Source organism: Sinocyclocheilus grahami, unplaced genomic scaffold, assembly GCF_001515645.1.
Source record: "Sinocyclocheilus grahami isolate Dianchi unplaced genomic scaffold, SAMN03320097.WGS_v1.1 scaffold301.1, whole genome shotgun sequence".
Lineage (NCBI taxonomy): Eukaryota > Metazoa > Chordata > Actinopteri > Cypriniformes > Cyprinidae > Sinocyclocheilus > Sinocyclocheilus grahami.
Genome location: NW_015505480.1, coordinates 730431 through 751591, shown reverse-complemented (window position 1 = coordinate 751591; position 21161 = coordinate 730431). Strand labels below are relative to the sequence as shown.

The following is a 21161-nucleotide window of genomic DNA, read 5'->3' as shown; positions in this document are numbered from 1 at the left end:
TTTTAATAGTTGTGTTTGAGTCCCTCAATTGTCCTCAGTGTGAAAAGATGTATATCAAAATCATACAGTCACTGCTGGAAAGGGATCAAATATGCAAAAGATGCTGGAAAACTGAAGAATCTGCAGGACCTAGAGGATTTTTCTGAAGAACAGTGCTCAGTTTAACTGTTCTGAACAAACAAGGGACTCATGAACAACCATCCTACAAAACAAAAAAAAGTCATAGATCACACGGTAACCACTCACAGTATTAAGAACCAAGGGTTCCCAAACTTTTGAATGGGGTTATTTTAATAATTGCAGCTATTTTTGTCTTGTGGACTAAATGTAAACATCTTTTATGTAAACTATCTTACTCAGGACAGTACTAAATAAAAAATAACATGCATTTTGTATGATCTCTCTTATTTTGTTAAAATTATTCAAATTTTCACAGATTCTGCAAAGGGTTCCCAAACTTTCGCATGCCACTGTATATATAGCTAAATATTTTAGTTTTAGTAAAATTCATAAAAGTGAAGAAAATATGGAAATAAAATAGACTGTTAAATTATCATTTCCTTGTTTAACGTGTTTTACTGGTACAAAAAATGAAATTTGATCATTTGTATATTCTTCTAAGAAGTATATCAGATGCATATGTCCGGACATGTTCCTCTTGTGTGATGCTTAAATGACTTCATTAATACACTGGAAAAAGGACTTAAAATGACTCTAAAAGCAAGATTTATGCTTATCATTTTGAAAGCTTTTATTATTAGTTGTGTTTTAGGTTTGTTTCTGCATGTGAATGGAGTCTTTCCACTTTTTTGTAGTCTATTTCCATAGATATAACCAACTGAGCAGCTGAGCCCAGTGTTATGATATGGTGTGGGTACAGTAAAACCTGAAGTCTGTTCTAAGATAATAGTTATGGCTCTTTTAATAAAGAGAGGAAAGGGTGCCCTGGGGGAGGAGGGCGCAAGGCAAACGCTGACCATTCTCTTCTGTAGGTTTGCTGAGCCATAGGGCTCAGTGAGCCAGGTTAACCACCCCCTATCACCAGAGAGAGTGCTGACTCCTGCTCTGGTCTGTTTACACCCCCTCAGCCCCCCCGATGTAGGACAGTCCCTTCAGACACAATGAACATGCTGAATAGCTACTCTTCATCTCATGAGCAATGCCAAATCTACACTATTTGACAGCCTTCTGCTCGTGGCTGTGATCAGCAGCAGCTGGATGCAATAATCGCATGCCAATGTGCATTGGCTCGTTTAGTTTACACTCGAAGTAGATTGGTCCCTCTAAGCGAGATCCCAATTTCGTCGGTCCTCCGACGTGACGTCGAGAGTGACCGACTGAAAGGGAACTTTAATTCATGTTGGTTGGGCTTTATTACTCCACAATATATTCTACAATAGTGCATTTCAATATATAGAAGGAAATATAAGACATTATGCTTTATGCATTATGTGTTAGTTGTGAATCATTCAATATGTTGGCAAGATTGAAGCTCAACTGTATGAACAAAATTCTAAAGTGCATTGCGTCATCTTGACAAGTTGCTTTTTCTTAGTTTAGTCGTTTGAAAACCAAGGCACCTGTAGAAGGTTTTTTTTTTCCCCCTAGAAAATAATCAATCTCTGAGCCAAAAGCGTCACTTTATCTATTAGGTGCCTTGACATGTTCCCTGTGGGGCATATAAAGCTGACGGCAGGAATTGATCTTGGCTTGTTTTTCACTGTAGTCCATGCCATCGTCCTCATTCACGTTGCAGGGCTTGTTTACTGCAGTTGGCATTTGCTCAAGGAAAAACATCCCCTCCCACTTGCTTAGGCTACTTAAATCTGTCCCTTTCACCGGGCAGTTGGAACAGCTTGAGGTAACAATGTTATATAGACTAGACAAATCATGATTATGTAAATAGGTTTATTGGAAGACCGAGTTAAAAGTCTGTTAAGTCTTAACCAACATTAGAAAGCAAAGAAAGTGCATTGAGAGCAGCTCAACAATTCGTAGACAATTTCCATATAAATCAGTTAAATAAATATATATATATAAATAAATAAATAAATAAAACGTTTTAAATGTTTAGTTCACACCAAAAAATGTAATTTCTGTCATTTGCTATCATTCATGTTGTTCCAAGACCGACTTTCTTGTGTGAAACAAAAGGAAATGTTAGGCAGAACGTGAGATGGTCACTATTCAATTTCATTGCATCTTTTATCCCAGTAAATGGCTATCGTTCTTCCTAACATGTTCTTTTCAATAATGAAAGGGGTTTGCAACGACGTTAGTGTATAAATGATGACAGAATTGTATGTATTGTGAATTACCGTTTTAAGTCTCTTTTAACCCCGCCTCTTTGGCGTTGATTGGACAACGTAGGTTGTTTTCGCAACGCGATTGGCTACTGGGCTCGTCAGTCATATTTACAGCCTGTTATTTACCACAAGAGGGCTAGGAAAGAGTGGGTGTTCTGTTCGGGAGCTTCAGCAGCTGATATGAACGGGTAACGTAACCAAATGCCTCAAGGAACAGCGGGAGCTAAAACAAATACAAGATAGTCGCGCTCATTTTTTGTTTAGAAGCAGAAAAGCGCAATATGAGGCACGCATCGGCATCTAATGAAACTATGGAAAGCTCCTCTCTCACTATGACAGACTTGTTCAAAATTTGCACACAGTGCGAGCGGCTTAGTAAAAAGGTAAGAAAGCGGATAAGAGCTTGACATCGAGTTTATCTAATGACAGATGTGCCTTTAGTTAACCTGTTTTGTTAGTCTACTTTTTTCATTGATTTTAAATATTGTCCGTTTATTGAGTCCGTTTGCTGCAGTGCAGTCCGTTCTTTGTACTTGCATCATGAACACTGCTGGCTTGTTTTTGTCTTCTGTCATCGGATCAATAGACGCTCGTCTTTTATCAATGACTGACAGTATTAAAGTCAGTGTCACATTGTCTAAATGCTGTTTTTTATTCAAGCAACGCACTAAAATCATATATGCAAGATTGCCATTGTGCGGAACTGATGTATGTTGCTGCAAGGGGACAGACTGAGTTGCTCACGGCGTCAAGTTTAATAGCATTCAATAATGTATTTTTAAAGGATTGCTTGCATATTCCTGTCTGAGTCAGCTATTTTGGCATGATTATGTCACTGGTATATTGCGAACTCAGACAACCTTTTTGTTCATAGTGAATCTGGGTTGTTTTGAATCATTCTCTTTGTGCCTTTGACAGCTTCTATAGTATCAATAACAGATGAATGATGTTCAAGGTCTGACTGTTGTTGCTGATTGCATTATGTATTGTGTTATGTATTATGAAGAATTTATTTTCTAGCCCATGGCAGAGAAAATTCTATAACCAGCCATTGATATTTGAGCTGAGGAAGGATGTTGTTTTTAAGAGCTCTCAGTCTGATGCCAGGATTTCTTCGATATAATAATCGCCGTTTCATGCCAAGTGCTTCTCTCGGGGTTTGACATGTATGTCGATCATGTAATCATGTTATTGGTTTTGAACTTTTTAGGACGTTGGAGTGCGAATCCCCAGACCGGTGGGAAATGGACCAAGTAGATTCATACCAGAGAAAGAGGTTAGTGTTAACATAAACCCTGCTGGATTTAAAGTTGGCATGAATCTTACTCCAACCATTTTAATCAACAAATTGAACCCACCCCCCACACACTTTTTTTGGCTTTAAAAGCGTTTCTCATCACATTCTCTAGTGAAACTATTTTACCAGTACTGAATTCCCCAGGTTTACATCATCTTTATTCCCCTGTTGTCCCAGATACTTCAAGTCAGTAAATTGGATGAAAGAATACAGTCGATTTTTGAGGACGCCTTTGCAGTGCTCGGTCGCCTTGACAACATCTCCTTAGTGATGGGGTTCCATCCTCAGTATCTGGAGAGCTTTCTTAAGACACAGCATTACCTGCTTCAGATGGACGGTCCATTGTCTTTGCACTGCAGACATTACATAGGGATAATGGTGAGACTGCAGACTGTATTTTTATATTCAACTCAAAAATCACATTGATAGATTTTTCTAAATGCACATTTGACTTCAACAGGCTGCTGCCAGGCACCAGTGCACGTATCTGGTCAACCTGCACGTGAATGACTTCCTGCAGGTCGGAGGGGATCCCAAGTGGTTGAATGGTCTGGAAGAAGCCCCACAGAAGCTGCAGGCTATTGGGGAGCTCAATAAGATCCTGGCCCATCGCCCCTGGCTGCTCACCAAAGAACACATTGAGGTATGACTTCAACCTCACAGTCACACATGGATACTCACCTACAGCTGTTACGCAACTCTAACAAGCGCAAAGAAGTTTTATAATGCTGTTAGAGACAATAATATGTGCCTTTTACATGGCATTGTTTTTTTTTGTGTGGCAAATCTGCGCATTTATTTAACATACAGTGATTTGAATGATCCTATTCTCTGATGAGCATAAATTGAATTAAAAGTATGTTAATTTATTAAAATCATGTTGATTAAATTCCATAAATTAAAAGCATGTTAATTTCTGAATAAATATTTGTTTGGATATTATTTGGGGTGCCTAATATGAAAAATGTCAAGTAGAAATAATATCATAATATCTTTTTTTTTTTAAGTCTAATTAAAGATTGAAATTCTTGAAAAGAAAGTTGTATTTAATAGTTTTATGTAATATTCCTTTGGGGGAAAAATGCTTCACAGCTTAATGTTTTAATATTTGAAAATATTTGTCAAATGTGTGATTCCCCCTAAAATTGGGATATTTATGAATGAATAATTCATATTTGTAAAGAAAAGTCCTTGCCTTAAAAAATTGAAAACAGTAAATAAGTTGTGTGCACTCACATGTATTCCCTGTGAATGGAAAATATGCTATCACTTTTTACTTGATGGTTACGAGTCATTAAACGTAAACTTTTCTTGAAAATGTTTTTCAAAACCACCTGAATACCAAGAGTACATTTCTAAGAATTAGACTTTTCAAATCTTTTTCCTTTTCTTTGTTATGGACACTATTACATTTCATTTAACCTTATAAAAACATTTTTTAACAGCGTCTACTGAAGGCAGAGGAGCACAGCTGGTCACTGGCCGAGCTGATCCATGTTGTGGTGCTACTCACACTCTATCACTCTCTGGCCTCCTTTACGTTTGGTTGCGGCATCAACCCTGACATCCACACAGATGGAGGACATACGTTCAGGCCACCCTCGCTCAGCGGTTACTGCGTTTGTGACATTGCCAATGGCAACGGTGCCCTAGAGGAGATGTTTGGGAACCAGCAGGTGAGACAAAGGGAAATGTATTCAAAGAAGATTTTCTAATATTTGCTAGTCTTCCATCCAGTCATCCTGAAAAGGGATCTGTGGAATGCATGGAGTGCAAGGTTCAAATTCCTGACCATAGAGTGCACATTAAACTTGTGATGACCTAGATTCCTGTATGCATGTGTTTAGGTGTCTGAGTTGTCTGGTGAGGTGGAAGTGCTGATGGAGAAGATGAAGCAGCTCCAGGAATGTCATGACGAAGAGGAAGCCAGTCAGGAGGAAATGGCCACTCGTTTTGAGAGGGAGAAGACCGAGAGCATGCTGGTGGTCACCTCTGGTAAGTGGATTTTTTTTTTTTAGGTTTGTTTCATACAACAATTCCAGGATGACTTTTGTTAAAACAACATGTTTGATCAACAGAGGACGAGGAATGTATACCATCCAGAGATGTTTCACGACACTTCGAAGACCCTAGTTATGGCTACAAGGACTTTTACAGAAGAGGAGAACATGTACCCACCCTCAGAGTGCAGGTGAGAAGAAAGTCGCATTGTCTTGCTTGTTGCCATTGGTAGTCGAAAGAAAATGGAGGACTAAAATAACAAAAATCTGATATTTTCTGCCCTTGACAGGACTATAGTTGGGAAGATCATGGCTTTTCCCTTGTGAATCGGCTGTATCCGGATTTTGGACAGCTTCTGGATGAAAAGTTCCAGATCGCGTACAATCTGACGTACAACACAATGGCGACACACCAGGGTGTGGACACTTCCATGCTTCGTCGAGCCATCTGGAACTACATCCACTGCATGTTCGGGATTCGGTAAGTCAAATTTGTTTAGATATTATATAGATATTAGTTGTATTTAGTTATTTAAATCATATTGCTGAGGTATATTTCTTTCTCTGTCTAATACACGACAGGTACGATGATTATGATTATGGAGAAATTAACCAACTGCTAGACCGCAGTTTTAAAGTCTACATCAAAACTATGGTGCGCACTCCAGAGAAGATCACCAAGAGGATGTACGACAGCTTCTGGAGGCAGTTCCAGCACTCTGAGAAAGTAAGAAGCACTTCAGACCAAAAAAATTAACAGACAACAGGTTCTTTCTGAAGGTTAAATCATCCCAGTACAAGTTAATAATGATTCTTTTATTTTGTCTTTCAGGTCCACATTAATTTGCTTCTTATGGAAGCGCACATGCAGGCAGAACTGCTCTACGCTCTGAGAGCTATCACTCGCTACATGACATGAAGTGCTGTTCTTGTCTACCTTTTTAATTTTTTTTTACTGTTGTTGACGTTGGACACTTGAATAAACTTAAAAATGACAAAAAAATGGAAAAAATAAAACTGAGGAAGAAGAAGAACGGGCGGCGGAGGGCGATGACAAGGTTGTTTTGTTAAAAGAAGGAAAAAAAAAACAACTGTCAACTGAACCTACTTGCTGAATCACTTGTGTGGCTGCTCAGCCTGCGGTGCCAAAACTGGCCACTGGGGGGAGTGGGGCCATCTGAGCAGAATCCCTCTAGTGTGTAAGAGGACAAGCTGAGACTGCGAGCTTCTGGAGGCCAGACCTCCTTTAGTATTTCAAATGCATCTGTGATAAGATGCCATATAATCATATCTTCTTTTTGTGAGATGAGATTTTAAAAAACACACACACACACAAATGGCAACTCCAGCGCCTGTGCAGAAAGACTGCACTAACATGACTATCTACTAGTGTTTTTTTTCCATATTGTTTTTATTTTTTGTTCAGCAGTGGCTAGAGATAGAAGCATTACTGATTTTACATAAACGCGTGCCTAGTCATGCGCAGCACTGGCAACAGATGCTGAGGTGCCGTCTGTTCATGCTGCTTTTCTCAATTGAGAGGCCTCAAGACACCCAAACCATCACCCATTTATATAAGCTAATCCAGGAACGATTGTGTTAGTGTGAGTGAGAGAGCGCAATTCAAAAGTAATAGCTGTCTGAGCCCTTGTTAGAGTTTACTGTAAGACACCACTTTGTTTCATTGTGACATTTCCAATGTGTGAATGCTATTGGGGGAATAGAGAAAAAAAATCCAAACATAGGCTCTTTTTGGGGTTTCACACATTAAAAATATCAAAGCACTTTTTTAAACCATGTTAAGCTTCAGCTTTTATGTAGCCATTTTTTTTTGATGACCATTTTCTATCTTTTTTTATCTGTGTTAGTGACTTTCAAAGCAGAAAGGTCTTCCTTTTGTGATGTGCTTCCTGTTGCTCTGATCCATCTGCCTTATCTGTCTTCCTTTGAATGCACGGCCATTATTTTGGGGTTTATTATTACTAAATAACTCCTGTTATTTATCCATAAATATCTAAGTGCTGTCTAGTGAGCAGAACTTTGTCTTACGTGGCTGCCTGTCATGCGCTACAGTCTGTCCAGAGCTAGACGCTGAACCAGGCGACCCGCACGCTTGTGGGGTTAAACCATGCTTGTTCTCAGTATCAGAACTTTAACCAGTGTAACTAAACCGTTTTGTTTTGAGTGTGTGTGTGTGTGCGCATGTGTTTTCTTATCAAGCGGAGTGGATTCTCTGCTGTCTTTTTGTTTACTAAACCAGTTAAGTACTGCATTCTGATGATGGCAGGACTAGAGGGATGGTACTTTTTCTTTTGGAGATGGATATGAGGAGGTTTTAAGTCAGACTTGAGCGACTGATGTCAGTTACTGACAATTTTTTAAGAAATAATTTGTTTAAAAAAATAAAACATGGTATTTCACTGGTTGTATCATTTGTAATTTAATCAAACTTTCTGTTTTCTTCCCAAAAAGTACACATTAGGATGATGCATTACACCAAACATTCAGTATTAAATAAGATTTTAACAGTCCAAGCACCTTATACCACGAGAACTGACGGTTATATTTGTGCTAATTAACAATAACACACTTTAAGATATCATTTATATAGCTTTAGGTCACATAATCAATGTTTTATGTCCATGAACTTCCACCCACCAGCAGAGACCCTTGTAGCAAAGTGATATATCAGCACAGACACTACAGGCCTATAGAAAAGCATCCCCTGCTGTGCACTAATGATTTAAACACAACGTTGAACGCGGCAATTCGTCCTCTTACAGTGAGGATTAAAGAAAGAAACATTGTTGACCTGGGAACCATAAGGAAATTTTCCCTGTTTGTGGTTATGAGGCTGGTGGTCATTTAGTGCCAGTAATTGGCTATTAAATGGAAATCACCGTAGGCTAATTGATGCTCATTTTAAAAGAATAATGCGAGAAGTTGGGTTCCCCTCTTAATAAAATATCTGAAAAAAATCCCTGTTAAACCGCTTCAGACTTCACATGATGGAGACAGAGGAAAACGTTAAATCGCAGTAAAGAGTGATTTGAATAAACTTCACAATCCAATTTTGGTCATTGGTTTTAAGCATGTATGTAAATGACCTCTAGGGCAGCTTTGTAAACTTCATATTAATGTATAGATTGTAGCTGTGAAGTGTAACCTGTTAAAAGGAGGGAAGCCAGTGCCATAATATATCAGTTTGATGTGATTGTATTAAGGAAGTATGACAATGTTTCTATTCTGTGTTCCTTACAGACTTTTCTGGAAGTGTCTGTTAAATAAAATCTTTGAGATCACGGAGATGCTGTTGAGTGATCTTTGCATGTACATTAGTTTGGTGTTTATGAACATAGGCTTGCCTTCTGTCCGACACAATTCATGCTTTCTCCTATACAGCAGCATAAGGTTGTGTAATAAACATTTGAACTATTTTATTTTAAAAATGTGTTGGTCATAATTGACAAATTCCCTATGTTCACAATATCAAAAGTGACATTGTATTAAAGTGCAATATACACACCGACTCATTCCTCAGCTTGTAGGTGTACATACAGTACATGCGGAAAAAAAATTAACTTAAATGATTTTAGCAAATGGCTGCAATATAACAAAGAGTGAAAAATTTAAGGGGGTCTGAATACTTTCCGTACCCACTGTATACACACAGACAAGCGTGACATCTGGAGAGGAGAAGTGTGTCAGTGGAGCTTACGGAATGATGCCAGTAGTGTCTTCAATATAAAAACACTGTCTAAGCCTCTCAGCTACAGGCAAAAAGAGCAGCTCCCAGCATGCTTCCTGAACCTGTCTGACTCCATCATCAGAAGACCACTGCAAAGCTCCTCTGTCTGTCCAAAACACAGGACAAAATGTCTACATTATGTTCATACAAAAATTTTAACCATTTGACCAAAAGTGATTTCTTAGTCATATTTGTACATACCAAACTTGCTGTCAACTGAATTCATATAATTTAAATAAATAATAATTAATAATGTATTATAATGTATACATATGTATTTTACTATATATATATATATATATATATATATATATATATAACAAATGTCATTAATAAAATAGAATTATAATACACATTACATTATATTACTTTATATTATTAATACAAATATTTACACACACACACACATATAATATGCATGTCTGTGTGTATATATAACTTTAAATATATATGTAAATATTTGTATTAATATAATATAATACAATATAATGTATATTATAGATCTATTTTATTAATTAGTGAAATTTGTTATTTAAATTATTTTCCATGTACACATGCATTATTTCAATATCTTTGACTGTTGCAAGCAATTACTTTGATCACTTTTTTGTAATTCATTCTACCAAATTAGCATACTATAATGCCAGTCCTGATGCTTGTGTGTTTATGTACCAGTGTAGAGCCGCAAGATCTCCAACAGCTCTTGAGTGTGTTGCAGCTCTCCATCTAAAGAGCAGTTCCACAGAGTCTGACACACCACAGCAGCCAAATGCCAGTCCTGAGGCCCGAAGTCACGCAGACAGTCAATAAGCCTGCATTATGGAGAGAGAGAATGCATAGTACTAAATACATATTACAGTACACTTACAAGTTGAAAGCACACTCAAGAGAGAGGCGAGTTACTTCTGAATGGTTCCCGTGGCCCTCAGCATGGCCCTGTTTTCTGGATCTGCAGATAGGTTGATGAGAACTCCACATGCAGAGAAACACACATCAGGGGTCTTGGAGTCCAGGAGGGTTACCACATACTGCTCCACTGAGACACAAAAGATCAACACAAACGTCAGCCACTGGGGGTTTGGAGAGAGAAAAAGTGTCAGAGAGAGTGTCTCACTCCTTTGTGCTGCATGATGAAGTGTCTCATGTCTTTGATCTGCGACAGATTTCCAAACACGCGTGTGGCCTCCAAAACAGCATCCATACTGGAGCTCAGCAAGAGTTTTAGTAGCACTGCAATGACAGAAGGACAGGCAGGAGGGGGACATTACTGAAGGACCAAGACAGATGCAACATACAGGCACACACACACTCGTCTTACACTGTGAGATGTGTGTGTGCTGGGAACGGACCACTGAGCTCTCGCCTTGGTAGAAAGACAGGTTGTTGATGGTGGCCACAGCATTAATCACTAACTCTTCACTCTCCTGCACACACCTGCACTCTGAGAGACAATGACAAAGACAGAAAACGTCACAGAATGGCATAAATAATAGAATTGGGATGCATTATAAATATGAGTAGACTAATTCATTGTACTTGTTTATTTCCTTGATCTGGACTACATTTGCCCTCATCTAACATCTAATTAATAGAGCAACTCTATTAATTGAAAGCACTAAGAATTTCATAACATTGTTATATCTAACAAATTTCAAACATGGTTATTATAGTTAACTAAAAAAAAGCTAGTTGACAACACGTTTTCATTTATTTTATCTTGAACTAAAATAACTGTACTAAAATTACTAAAACTGAAATAAAAAATTTGACATTTAAAAAAAGACGAGATAAACACCAAGGCTAGAACTTTAAGTAAATTAAAAATGAAAGCGGACAATATAAAATAAAAACATTAATAAAATGTTAATAAAACATATAATTGTAGTACATATACATATAATCATCTAAAAATGAATATTGATTTTTCTACTGTGCAATATAATGGTGTGATGCCTAAATTCACATATAGAATTTAAAACAAATTGTTTGGCTTTTAGAGTTTTATTTTGAATTAATTAATACAATATTTTAACAACAGCCATTTTAACAACCATGTTTGTTTGTTTTAGCGGATTGATTACCATTTGTATAACCACAGTTTTACTACAACCACCATGGTTAAACTATGGTTAATGTAGCAAAAAATGGTTAATTTGTGGTTACTATGTGTCACGGAGCCGACGAGACTAGAGACGTGCGGATCCATCTGCAAAGCTTTTATTTAAAGGCGTGGTCATAAAACAGGCAAGGTTCAGACAATGGCAAACAGGTATATGAGGGCAAGATGAAGAGTAATCCAAAACGGGCGCGAATCAGTCGGCAGCAAACGTTCTCCAGAGGGCTTGACAAGAAGGGAAATCCAATAACACGAGCAATAGTCCAGGCAGGAGCAAACAGAGTCCGAACGGCCAGACAAAAGGGCAATCCGAGAAACACAGGCAGGAATCAGAACACGAGAAAACAGGCAAGGCAAGAGTAAGACTAAACAATGAAAACTAGAACTTGCTCCATAGAGTAGCTATCGCTAGGTGAGTGATATGCGCTAAACAATACTCAGCAGTTTGAAAGGGATCAGAGTGAGTGTTATATAGTGAATGTGTGATTGGTTACAGCTGTGTGCAATCAGTGCAATGGATGATGGGATATGTAGTCCGGGATGACATGCAACAGTTTGTGTAGTGCGAGAATCAATGTAATGGAAGGGTGACCTCTGGTGGTGAGTGAATTGAAAGTTCATAGACCGGATTCGTGACACTATGGTTTAACTACAATAATTGTTTTTTTTTGTTTTATTTGTTGTAAAACCATGATTCGTTTTCGTATGGGTTTACTTGTCTGCTTTTGTAGCTATTCTGCAGGATATATATAGGTGGCGACAAATGACCGTCTTTATGAGTGAGTCATTGAACTATCAATTCAAATGATTTGTTCAATCAGAAACGAAACTAGAAGAACTGCCTGAACGAGTCATTGAATCATTCAACCAATTTGTTCAAAAAACAAATTGTTGCAGCGAATCCGTTGTGGCTTTGTTTTAACTTTATCTAGTTATCGGAGCAAAAACAGACAGTAACTACTATGAATAGTTTTATTTACACCCCATTATAGGGCAAACTACTGTGCCGAATACTTTATTTCACATTCACCTGTCTAGACAAGTTATAGTACAGCAGCTCCAAGATGGTTCAATTCTTGGTACTGAAGATTAGATCTCACAGAGCGCTAATCAGGTGTCACTTCCTCCTTAAGTTTCAAAACCATTTGTGTGAATTTTAGTGTCAGTACTTCACGATAAATCCGAAATTGAGGTAGTCAGAATCTGCCAGCGCGTGTGACTGTAATAAGATCCTGTATTTCCCGTTCGAAGTGCGGTTTGCTCTGTCAGTGTTTGTGCATCACGCTGCAAAGCGTGTGTTCGTTTCGAAACACCTTTTGTTGTGGTGCATGCTCTGTCATTGTTACCCTTGATTTCTCAGTTTCTTTTTCCTTCTCGATTTTTATTTTCATCATAACAGGATGTCATTTTAATGTACCAGACATAAGGTAGATAAGCGAGAAACAATAAATCTCCCACCCATTTCCTCTCTAACTGTCCACATTACGGTTCTAAAAACTACAGCATCCTCTCATTTCTAACTGCAGGAATCGAGCAGAAAGTTTTAATATTATTTCTCACATTCTAAAAATGACACGGGATGTATATTTCCACAGGACACAAATCTCTTTCTCTATTTCAGAAGGGAAATGCATAACCACCTCTTCACACTAACATGCCTGCTTCTGAAACGTTCACATGCAGAACCAAAACCGAGCTTCCATCCATCACCATCAAACCACAGTGCAACATCTCTGAGAACATCAGGCTGCACAAAAAAAGAGCTATGCATAATAAAAACATGCAGTTTACATTCTGGCTCTTCTCGTCATTGGAGAGGATGCAGCAACTTGAGGGCCTATGCCAATAACTGACGTGGAGAGAACAGCATGTGATTGTACTGTGCAGAGCAACCAACTTGCACATTCATTCAAGTTCAAGGAAGTAAACGAAACATCTGTGTTGCTATGTGTTTAAAGTCACATCGCTTCTGCTAAGCATTTATCACGTGCTTTGAGAGTGACAATGCATGAGTGAATGCACTACAGTATCTGTGAAGTACGTTCCCAGTGGGTTTTCTGTAAACACTTTTTTGTTGTTGTTGTTGAATGAACTATAAACTAATTAACCACTTAGAGGAGTGTGCGTATATTTCATGATTATGTTTTGTACCCAGCACTTCCAGCAGCAGCTGTACACACAGTGTGTTGGCAGCCAGTGCCGTGCCCACGGTGGGATGGATGGCCAGGTTGGCAAGCAGTCGGATCAGTTTGACCAGGACGTCCTCTCTCTCAGGGGCATGGCATTGCTTAGGGGGCGATGGTGTTTCCTGGTAGACCTGAAAAAGATCTAAGAGGACATCTATCCCGCCTTCCTCCTCATAGACTCTCTCTCTGGCTTCAGTGCTCTTGGCTGTCAGATTTCCTAGTGTGAACAGGAGACGCACTACTAGATCCTGCACATACAAAAAGACAGAGGGCAAGTGTGTTTACTAGTAGGTCTAAGACAATACATGCAATATAACATTTAATATTCATATACATATATTAACACATTTTTTCAATTTGACTTATTTGGCATTAATGGATAAATGATTACATCTATCTATCCCACTTTACAGTAATTTAGATTCTTTGCCAGGTGGAATATCATATTATATATATATATATATATTATATATATATATATATATATATATATATATATACACACACACACAGTCGAAGTCCAAAATGTACACTTTGCAGAATCTGCTAAATGTTAATTCTTTTACCAAAATAAGAGGGATCATACAAAATGCATGTTATTGTTTATTTAGTACTGATCTGAATAAGATATTTCACATAAAAGCCCACAAGCGAAAATAATAGTTGAATTTATAAAAATGACCCCATTCAAGTTTACATATACTTCGTAATACTGTGTTGTTACCTGAAAGATCCACAGCTGTGTTTTTTTTGTGATAGTTGTCTGTCCTGATATATACTACTAAAGTTTATACTTATTTTATATTATATAATTTATATTTTATATTTATATATTTTAAGTACTTTATTTGTAAAACGTTTTTCTTTTTCAAAAACGTAACACTCCATAGCGTACTATATATGTATTTCTATGCTTATATTTAAATAACTATGCAAACACTAGGACTGCAGATCAGCAGCATACATGTCTAAAATATGTACCATAAAATTTGGGGAAGATTCTCATTATTGAATTATCATTGTGTGTTCTGAAGCAGTTTGAGAAATGTGTAAACTGTTTTTTTTTCTCCATAAAGCACAAGTTGCATACATTTACATTAAATATACTGCACACAAACAAATACTAATAATTACACACAGACCTATTATTTACTAAAAGAAATTTAATGTTAACTCTAAACAAATTGTGAGATAAATCAGGATTAAAGATTTACAGGCCTGATGTTTAGCAATTTGATGGTCCACTAAACCCATGCAAAAAATCACTTGAAACTCCTGTGAATCTAGCAGTCTTTGGTTAACTTTATTTTGTCAGATGGTTTAAACTGATTTTCAAGAACTCCTTTGTTTTCTTTTAGAATGTATGAAAAAGTGGGGTGCAGAGAGAGACCTCTGCCAGATGACAGTATGTCCCTATGTGAGGCACAGGGTGTATGTGGAACTGTGCTTATGATACCTAGTACACAGTGAACTGTTTATTCTTTATGAGTTTGGGAGCACATGATCTCATTACTCTTAGTGCCAGAAGGAAAGAGAGAGAAGAACATCTGAACTGTCTGTACAGAAAAACACACACACCTTCATAGACCACTGCTCAAGTTTCACTTAAGAGCAGAAAGCGGAACATGCAGCCTATATGCTTACATGTGTGTGTATGCTTGTTTGAGCATATGTCTGAGCGTGTGTGGACAGTGTACATATACTTGGGCCAAATTCACCTGTTTCCTGCCGTGTTTGCTTAGCAGGTCCAAAAATAGGCCGCAGCAACGTGGTGTCTCAGCTAGTGCATGACAGCATTCAGTGTAGGTGGACAGCTTGCTGAAGACCGAACACACAAGCATATTCACACACATGACATGGTACAACTTTATCAACATTAATCAAAAAGCTCAATTCCTCAAACTAAAATTAGAACTTACCTCAGTTGGCGGATATTTAAAATGCATTTTACAGCATGCATTACAAAGTTTTTAACCAGTGGTTCTCATTTAGGGGGCCGGGGCCAATTACAGGGCCTAAGAAAACTGCTAAGGGGAACTCCGGATTACTTCAAATAATTTGTAATAAAACATTACAATTACTAAAAATCAAGATATTTCTCATTTAATTTCAATTTTTTTTAAAGCTGTTTTTAATACGTAAATGATGTGATGAGACATACACATACGGTGTTTCATTTATAAAAATCTAATATTTATATATGATACTGATGTATGATATTTCATAAATGGAATACTTTAATGTAACAAAAGTAAAGCCATCTAAATTATTTGTATTGTTGTATTTAAAACAAAATGTATATTTATACATATTTTTTTACTTATATTTACACTTATATTTATCCTTAATTTAATTATTTTAACTTCCACAGTCATTAATATGAGGTACTCCTATCCAAATGTGATTTCTATGCCAGGAAAAGTAATGTAATTAATTAATAAATCTTATAACTCTATCAGCACTTTTAGAATATATATATGTTTTTATAGCTATGTCAAGCTCTATAAAATTCATATATTAGGTAAAAAGTATTTAAAAAATCCACTTGAAAACATATTGGCCTTGGAGTTAAAAAGGTTTAGAATCGCTATTCTAAACACTAACTTCATTTGAATGCACATACATATCACAATGACAACTGACAGACAGACTCACCTGAATATTCGGGCCACATTAATGCAGATGTCAAGGTCTTTGCAGTGGTTCTCCAGAATTAAGCAAAGAGTAGAGAATGCTTTGTTGGACAGGAAGGAAGGCCGAGACTCTGACTGGTCAGCTATATTTCTCAAAGCTGCTGTGACCTAGATAGGGTCAAGAGGTCAAGACTGTGAGCAACTGTGTTTGAGAAAAACACACACATACACACAAGAAATGTACGAGTATGTGTGTTTGGCGATTGAGCTTGAATGAGGGACTGTGCTGCAGGTGTGCATGTGTGTACTACTGCCTAATGGGTAGAGATGCATATAAAAAAGGAAGCACTTATAATCAAGAAGAAATAACGGAAGGTCTTTAAAGTGGCCTCATAAATCTATCCATCAAGAGCACAAGACACTAATTAGGGTACATGGAGGGTGCCTGCTAGAGCTGCTTGGCCCATTGGGCCGTACTTTTATAAAAATCCTCATTTCCGTCTGCCAACAGATTAATGAGTGGCACGGCAATTGGCGCTGAACATCAAACCATGCATGCCGAGTTCAGGAAGTTTGTTTGGGCAGAGTTAAATCATTCCTGTGAGACGTACTTTGTGCTGGAGGAATATGAAGTCAAATATGGACACGGAGAAGTGGGAAAAGGGTATCCTCCCAGACAAAAGCAAAAACAAAAGCAGAGGAAAAGCACATTAAAATCCGCCCTTTTATTCGACCCCATGCAACCCCACCCTTATGAAACGCTCATATTTTGTTCCTTTTCGCTCCCAGAGCAGAGTTCTGAGAAACGTCCGGGTGGGGTTCAAGCATGCTGAATTCCTCTTGTTTTAAAGTCTTCAAGACACAGATTTACAGTGTTTGCAATGCAAACCTATTTGTTTATCTATGGTAGTGTGCGTGTGTGTGTTGCACAAAGCACTGTTCCAGCACATAGGGGAAGCACATAACCTCGGTCACTGTGGATATATGCACGATGGGATCTTTTGTTTTGAGACAACAAAAGAAAAAAGATGATAATACATCACAGAAAAGTCCTTTCTGCGATTTAAAGGGATAGTTCAACCAAAAATGAATATTCTGTCACAATTTATCCACCTTTATTTTGTTGCAAACCTGAATGACTTTCTTTCATCTGTGGAACATAAAAGAAGACATTTTTAGAAGTGTTTCTTGTTCCATACAATGGAAGTCAATGGTAACCAAAATCGTTCTTTAAAATATCTGTTTTTGTGTTCCACAGAGGCAAGCAAGCCAAACAGGTAATTTTTAGATAAACAATCCCTTTAAGATTTGTAAAGGTTTGTCTGTGATTTCCTTTGCTTTAGGGTATCTGGGTATATGTGTATTTGCGAACATGATTGCCATACTGAAAACATGTTACAGCTAACAATATAGCAACCTTGACCTTGACTCCTGCCTAATCTAAGCAGCTATCAACGATTACTCACCTGTACCAGTGTGTGTCCTGCGATGATACGCTGACCTTCTGCCTCTGACCTGTGAGAAGTTATGTTAGCTGAAGTTGAAGATGGACCATGCATCAGTCTCTTTGACAGCTGCAGCAATACACCGATGAAGCCTTTAGAAAGCAGCAGCCTGGAGAGGGCGCTGTTCCCTGAGAGGAGCTTCAGTGAGCCGACACAGTACAGCACGGCTTCACCTTTACTCCACACATCCTCACAGTGGAGCAGAGTCAGAAGGGAGTCTGTGTGTGGACAGTGGACACACATACACACAATGGGCTGATGCTGGAGATAATAACTGACTGAATTTAGTAACTTGGTGAGTAATGCCACAATCAGGTCCAACCTAGGATGCCGTCGTTGAGGAACAGGGCGTCATTACTAGCGTTCCGGCTGATTTTGAAGACGAGTTTGCAGATGTTCAGCAAGTTGTTTCCACTCACATTGAGCTTGTAATACAGACAAAAGCAATAAGGCTACTGCTTGATTTCAAACTTTACATATACTAGTAGGCTCCTCTTATCTTACAAAGTAGAGGCTGTTTAAGATCAGACCTTGTAAATGATCATGTAGTTGGCCCATTTAAATTTTGGGGTTTTCAAAAATACTATAATGTTTTTCTTGAAATGTTGTGACTTTATCTCATTTAGGGTCATGAACATGCTTGCAAAATGTCAGCATGAGTAAGTGTTGTGGAATGTGCAAACAAAATTGATATTATTGAATGTGCAATTATGTTTGCGGTGAAGTCTGACACATTTCATTGTTAAATGCAGCTGCACAGACTCTAAAAAATAACTTTTTTGATGTACTTTGTCAGTAAAGCACACAGAAGTGCTTTTCCACACTTCTGTTTAAAATCTTAAAATGTTTTTAAAAATGTAAAAAAAAAAAAAAGTTAAAATACTGCAACAATAATTTTCAGTTTAAAAATAGTTGGTAAATACAGTTGTAAAAATTGTTTTTATTTTTGTAATGTGCGAGAAGTATTATTGTTAAAGGTTACCAGATTTTTATAGGTGAATTTTATTGAATCGATTAGAATAAGTACCCAAATTTTTAACCTAATACAAGACATATTGTGTGTGTGTGTGTGTGTGTCTATATACTCACTGCCAGAATAAGTTTGGCTAATGTTAGGTTAAGTCGATCCGATCCCACATCTATAAGCCTGAAGAGTGTTCTAAGGATGGAGGACCTCTTTTTAAACTGCCTTCCCAGCATGCCTCTCTCTGTCAGCGCATCATGGAGACCACTGCATGCATTACACAGCTCTCCCACAGTCTCATCTGATACGGCATCACCTATAAGGGTTGTTTTTGAAAAAGACAAAACCTGATCAGTATACTGTATGTTCCAGTGCACAAAATAGGTAACAGTGTCAAGGTCACATTTTAAACCGAATGTCTCACACAGTATTAATTGCAGCATTGTCATCCTTCAACTGTCCCTGTGAAGGACAGTGAAAGAAGAGTAGTCTGTGGGGTACACAGCCTCTTTCATTCAGCTGAACTGATGTGTACACAGGGTAGGCTCACTGACATTTCACTGACATTTGGCCCACGTCAACACCCACTGACAGAGTTAACATGGCCCTTCAGGGCAAATTCCCCCTTTGTATGGTATGCATCATTAGTGCGTACTGTATATAATAACTCTTTACTGTCTTTCCAAATGTACCGACTATGAGCACAACAACATGGTATGTCACTAAGTTTTAAGTTAGATTAGACTTCAATAGAGTATCAATATCTCTAAAAATCCCCTGGGCTCAATTAAAATTGATAAATAATATTTTTTCATCATTGCATCTTAGACTAGCTGTTGCTTGCGGAATAATTATCCATCTCTACATGCTTTTTAACCATTGTGTGGACTGACAATGCCTTATTCTTGCTGAATCTAACTTGCCTTTAGGGGATAAGTCACAGGCTGCATTTTTTGCTAAAACAAATCTGTTTCCAAGATGGTTGGCATTCTCCCCAACGGCACCCTCTGATGATGCCATGGAGAATACGAATGGTATTTCATGCATGAATGGAGAGGCTCTTGGCACAATAAATATTTGATATTTATCTTTTAAATTAATTTCTATTGAATTTTGAAAGTGCTTAAATATTTACTGCTATTAGATTGCATTTCACTGTTCTTTTCCCCCACGTGCTTTGACTTTCAAAGCTCTAGTCTATACTGTGCCAAGCTCAACATAAGCTTTGTTTTTATTCCTCTGCATTCAGATATTGTGTTTTTCTTTCTCCCTGCAGATTTGCTTTCGCTCTGGGACACATTCAAGTGCTAAAGTGCAGCTCTTTAGTATGAACTTGCATAAGCACAATCCAATAACCCCACAACTGCGCCTATCTTTCTAAAGCTAATGTTAGTAATAGCAAAAAATAAGAAACTGTTTTGGACCATGAAGAAACTGTAACCGGGTGATTGGAAAATAAAACCCTCATGTTTTTTGGGGGGATTGACTATTTGTATCTTTGCATACTGTGTTATTTCTCTTAAATCATTTACAAAGATTCCATAAATAATAAAGAAGACTGTAAGAGTGTGCTGCAGAAAATCTTAGCAACATTGCATTATATTCATATTTCTAAGAGCCCAAACAGAAGTAATGTAACATTTTTCATGGAGGGTTATGTTAAAACCATGTTCACAAAAGATAATGAAAAGTCATCAGGTATCAACCTGAAATAAACCATTAAATATGTTTTTGGAGCTCAGGGTTGAAATCAGGGTTTTTCACCCTAAACAAAGCCTTACCGTTAAAGGGGTCCTATTATGCTCTTTTACAAAGTCTTGATTTTGTTTTGGGGGGTGTACTAGAACAGGCTCTCATACTAGGTTGTTCGAAAAACACATTATTTTTCACATATTTTACATTATTACAACACCTCTCTCCCCAGTCTGGCATGAACGGCTCGAATAGTGCCTGTATCAAATGAAGGCCCGCCTTCCGAAATACGAAATGTGCTGTGATTGGTTAGCTGGGCCAGTGTGTGTTGTGATTGGTTAGCTGGGCCAGTGTGTGTTGTGATTGGCTCCACTCGGCGTCTGGTCGGGAAATGTCATGCCCCTTACCATAGCCGCCTGCGAGCTTCAGTGTAAATATTGTGTCAAAATCAAACCAATTTGAGCGTGATTTAAACCTGGATGATTGTAACCACTCTAAGTTCGTCTCCCTTGGGAAAGCTAGAATGTCTCCGACATAGTGATAACACTCGTTGCCTTCTCTAGTGCAGCTCAACCAGGTCTCGTAACATTCGTCGGTATTTGTGATATCACAAATCCCAGAAAATATGCGTTGTAGTCCAAACGAGTCGTTCGTTGTAGTTTTTGAAAAGTGATTTCTGTTAAATAAAATATCTCCTTTTGAAGTGGACTTTGA

At 37.8% G+C, this 21161-nt stretch overlaps 2 protein-coding genes across 3 annotated transcripts in view; one reads left to right on the top strand and one right to left on the bottom strand.

Annotated features, from left to right (window-relative positions):
- sesn1 (sestrin 1) overlaps positions 1–9052 on the top strand; it is a 52826-nt gene extending 43774 nt beyond the window's left edge. The window contains exons 1-10 of one of the 2 annotated variants that reach the window (XM_016293288.1): positions 2265–2689; positions 3517–3582; positions 3781–3981; positions 4064–4246; positions 5049–5279; positions 5451–5598; positions 5682–5794; positions 5894–6084; positions 6186–6330; positions 6436–9052. In XM_016293288.1, the coding sequence (XP_016148774.1) occupies positions 2588–2689; positions 3517–3582; positions 3781–3981; positions 4064–4246; positions 5049–5279; positions 5451–5598; positions 5682–5794; positions 5894–6084; positions 6186–6330; positions 6436–6522 (1467 nt within the window). In that variant the 5' untranslated portion in view covers positions 2265–2587 and the 3' untranslated portion in view covers positions 6523–9052. Of the gene's footprint in view, positions 1–2264; positions 2690–3516; positions 3583–3780; positions 3982–4063; positions 4247–5048; positions 5280–5450; positions 5599–5681; positions 5795–5893; positions 6085–6185; positions 6331–6435 lie in introns of those variants that run through there. The other variant, XM_016293287.1, reaches the window with a different exon arrangement.
- Positions 9053–9271: 219 nt separating this feature from the next.
- Positions 9272–21161, bottom strand: part of armc2 (armadillo repeat containing 2) — a 24781-nt gene continuing 12891 nt past the window's right edge. Inside the window, exons 8-18 of the mRNA XM_016293289.1 lie at positions 18881–19071; positions 18114–18216; positions 17753–18009; positions 16309–16454; positions 15372–15471; positions 13619–13901; positions 10670–10792; positions 10470–10581; positions 10255–10389; positions 10024–10163; positions 9272–9457 (exon numbers count right to left, since the gene is read on the bottom strand). Of these exons, the coding sequence (XP_016148775.1) occupies positions 9318–9457; positions 10024–10163; positions 10255–10389; positions 10470–10581; positions 10670–10792; positions 13619–13901; positions 15372–15471; positions 16309–16454; positions 17753–18009; positions 18114–18216; positions 18881–19071 (1730 nt within the window). The 3' untranslated portion in view covers positions 9272–9317. The remainder of the gene's footprint in view (positions 9458–10023; positions 10164–10254; positions 10390–10469; positions 10582–10669; positions 10793–13618; positions 13902–15371; positions 15472–16308; positions 16455–17752; positions 18010–18113; positions 18217–18880; positions 19072–21161) is intronic.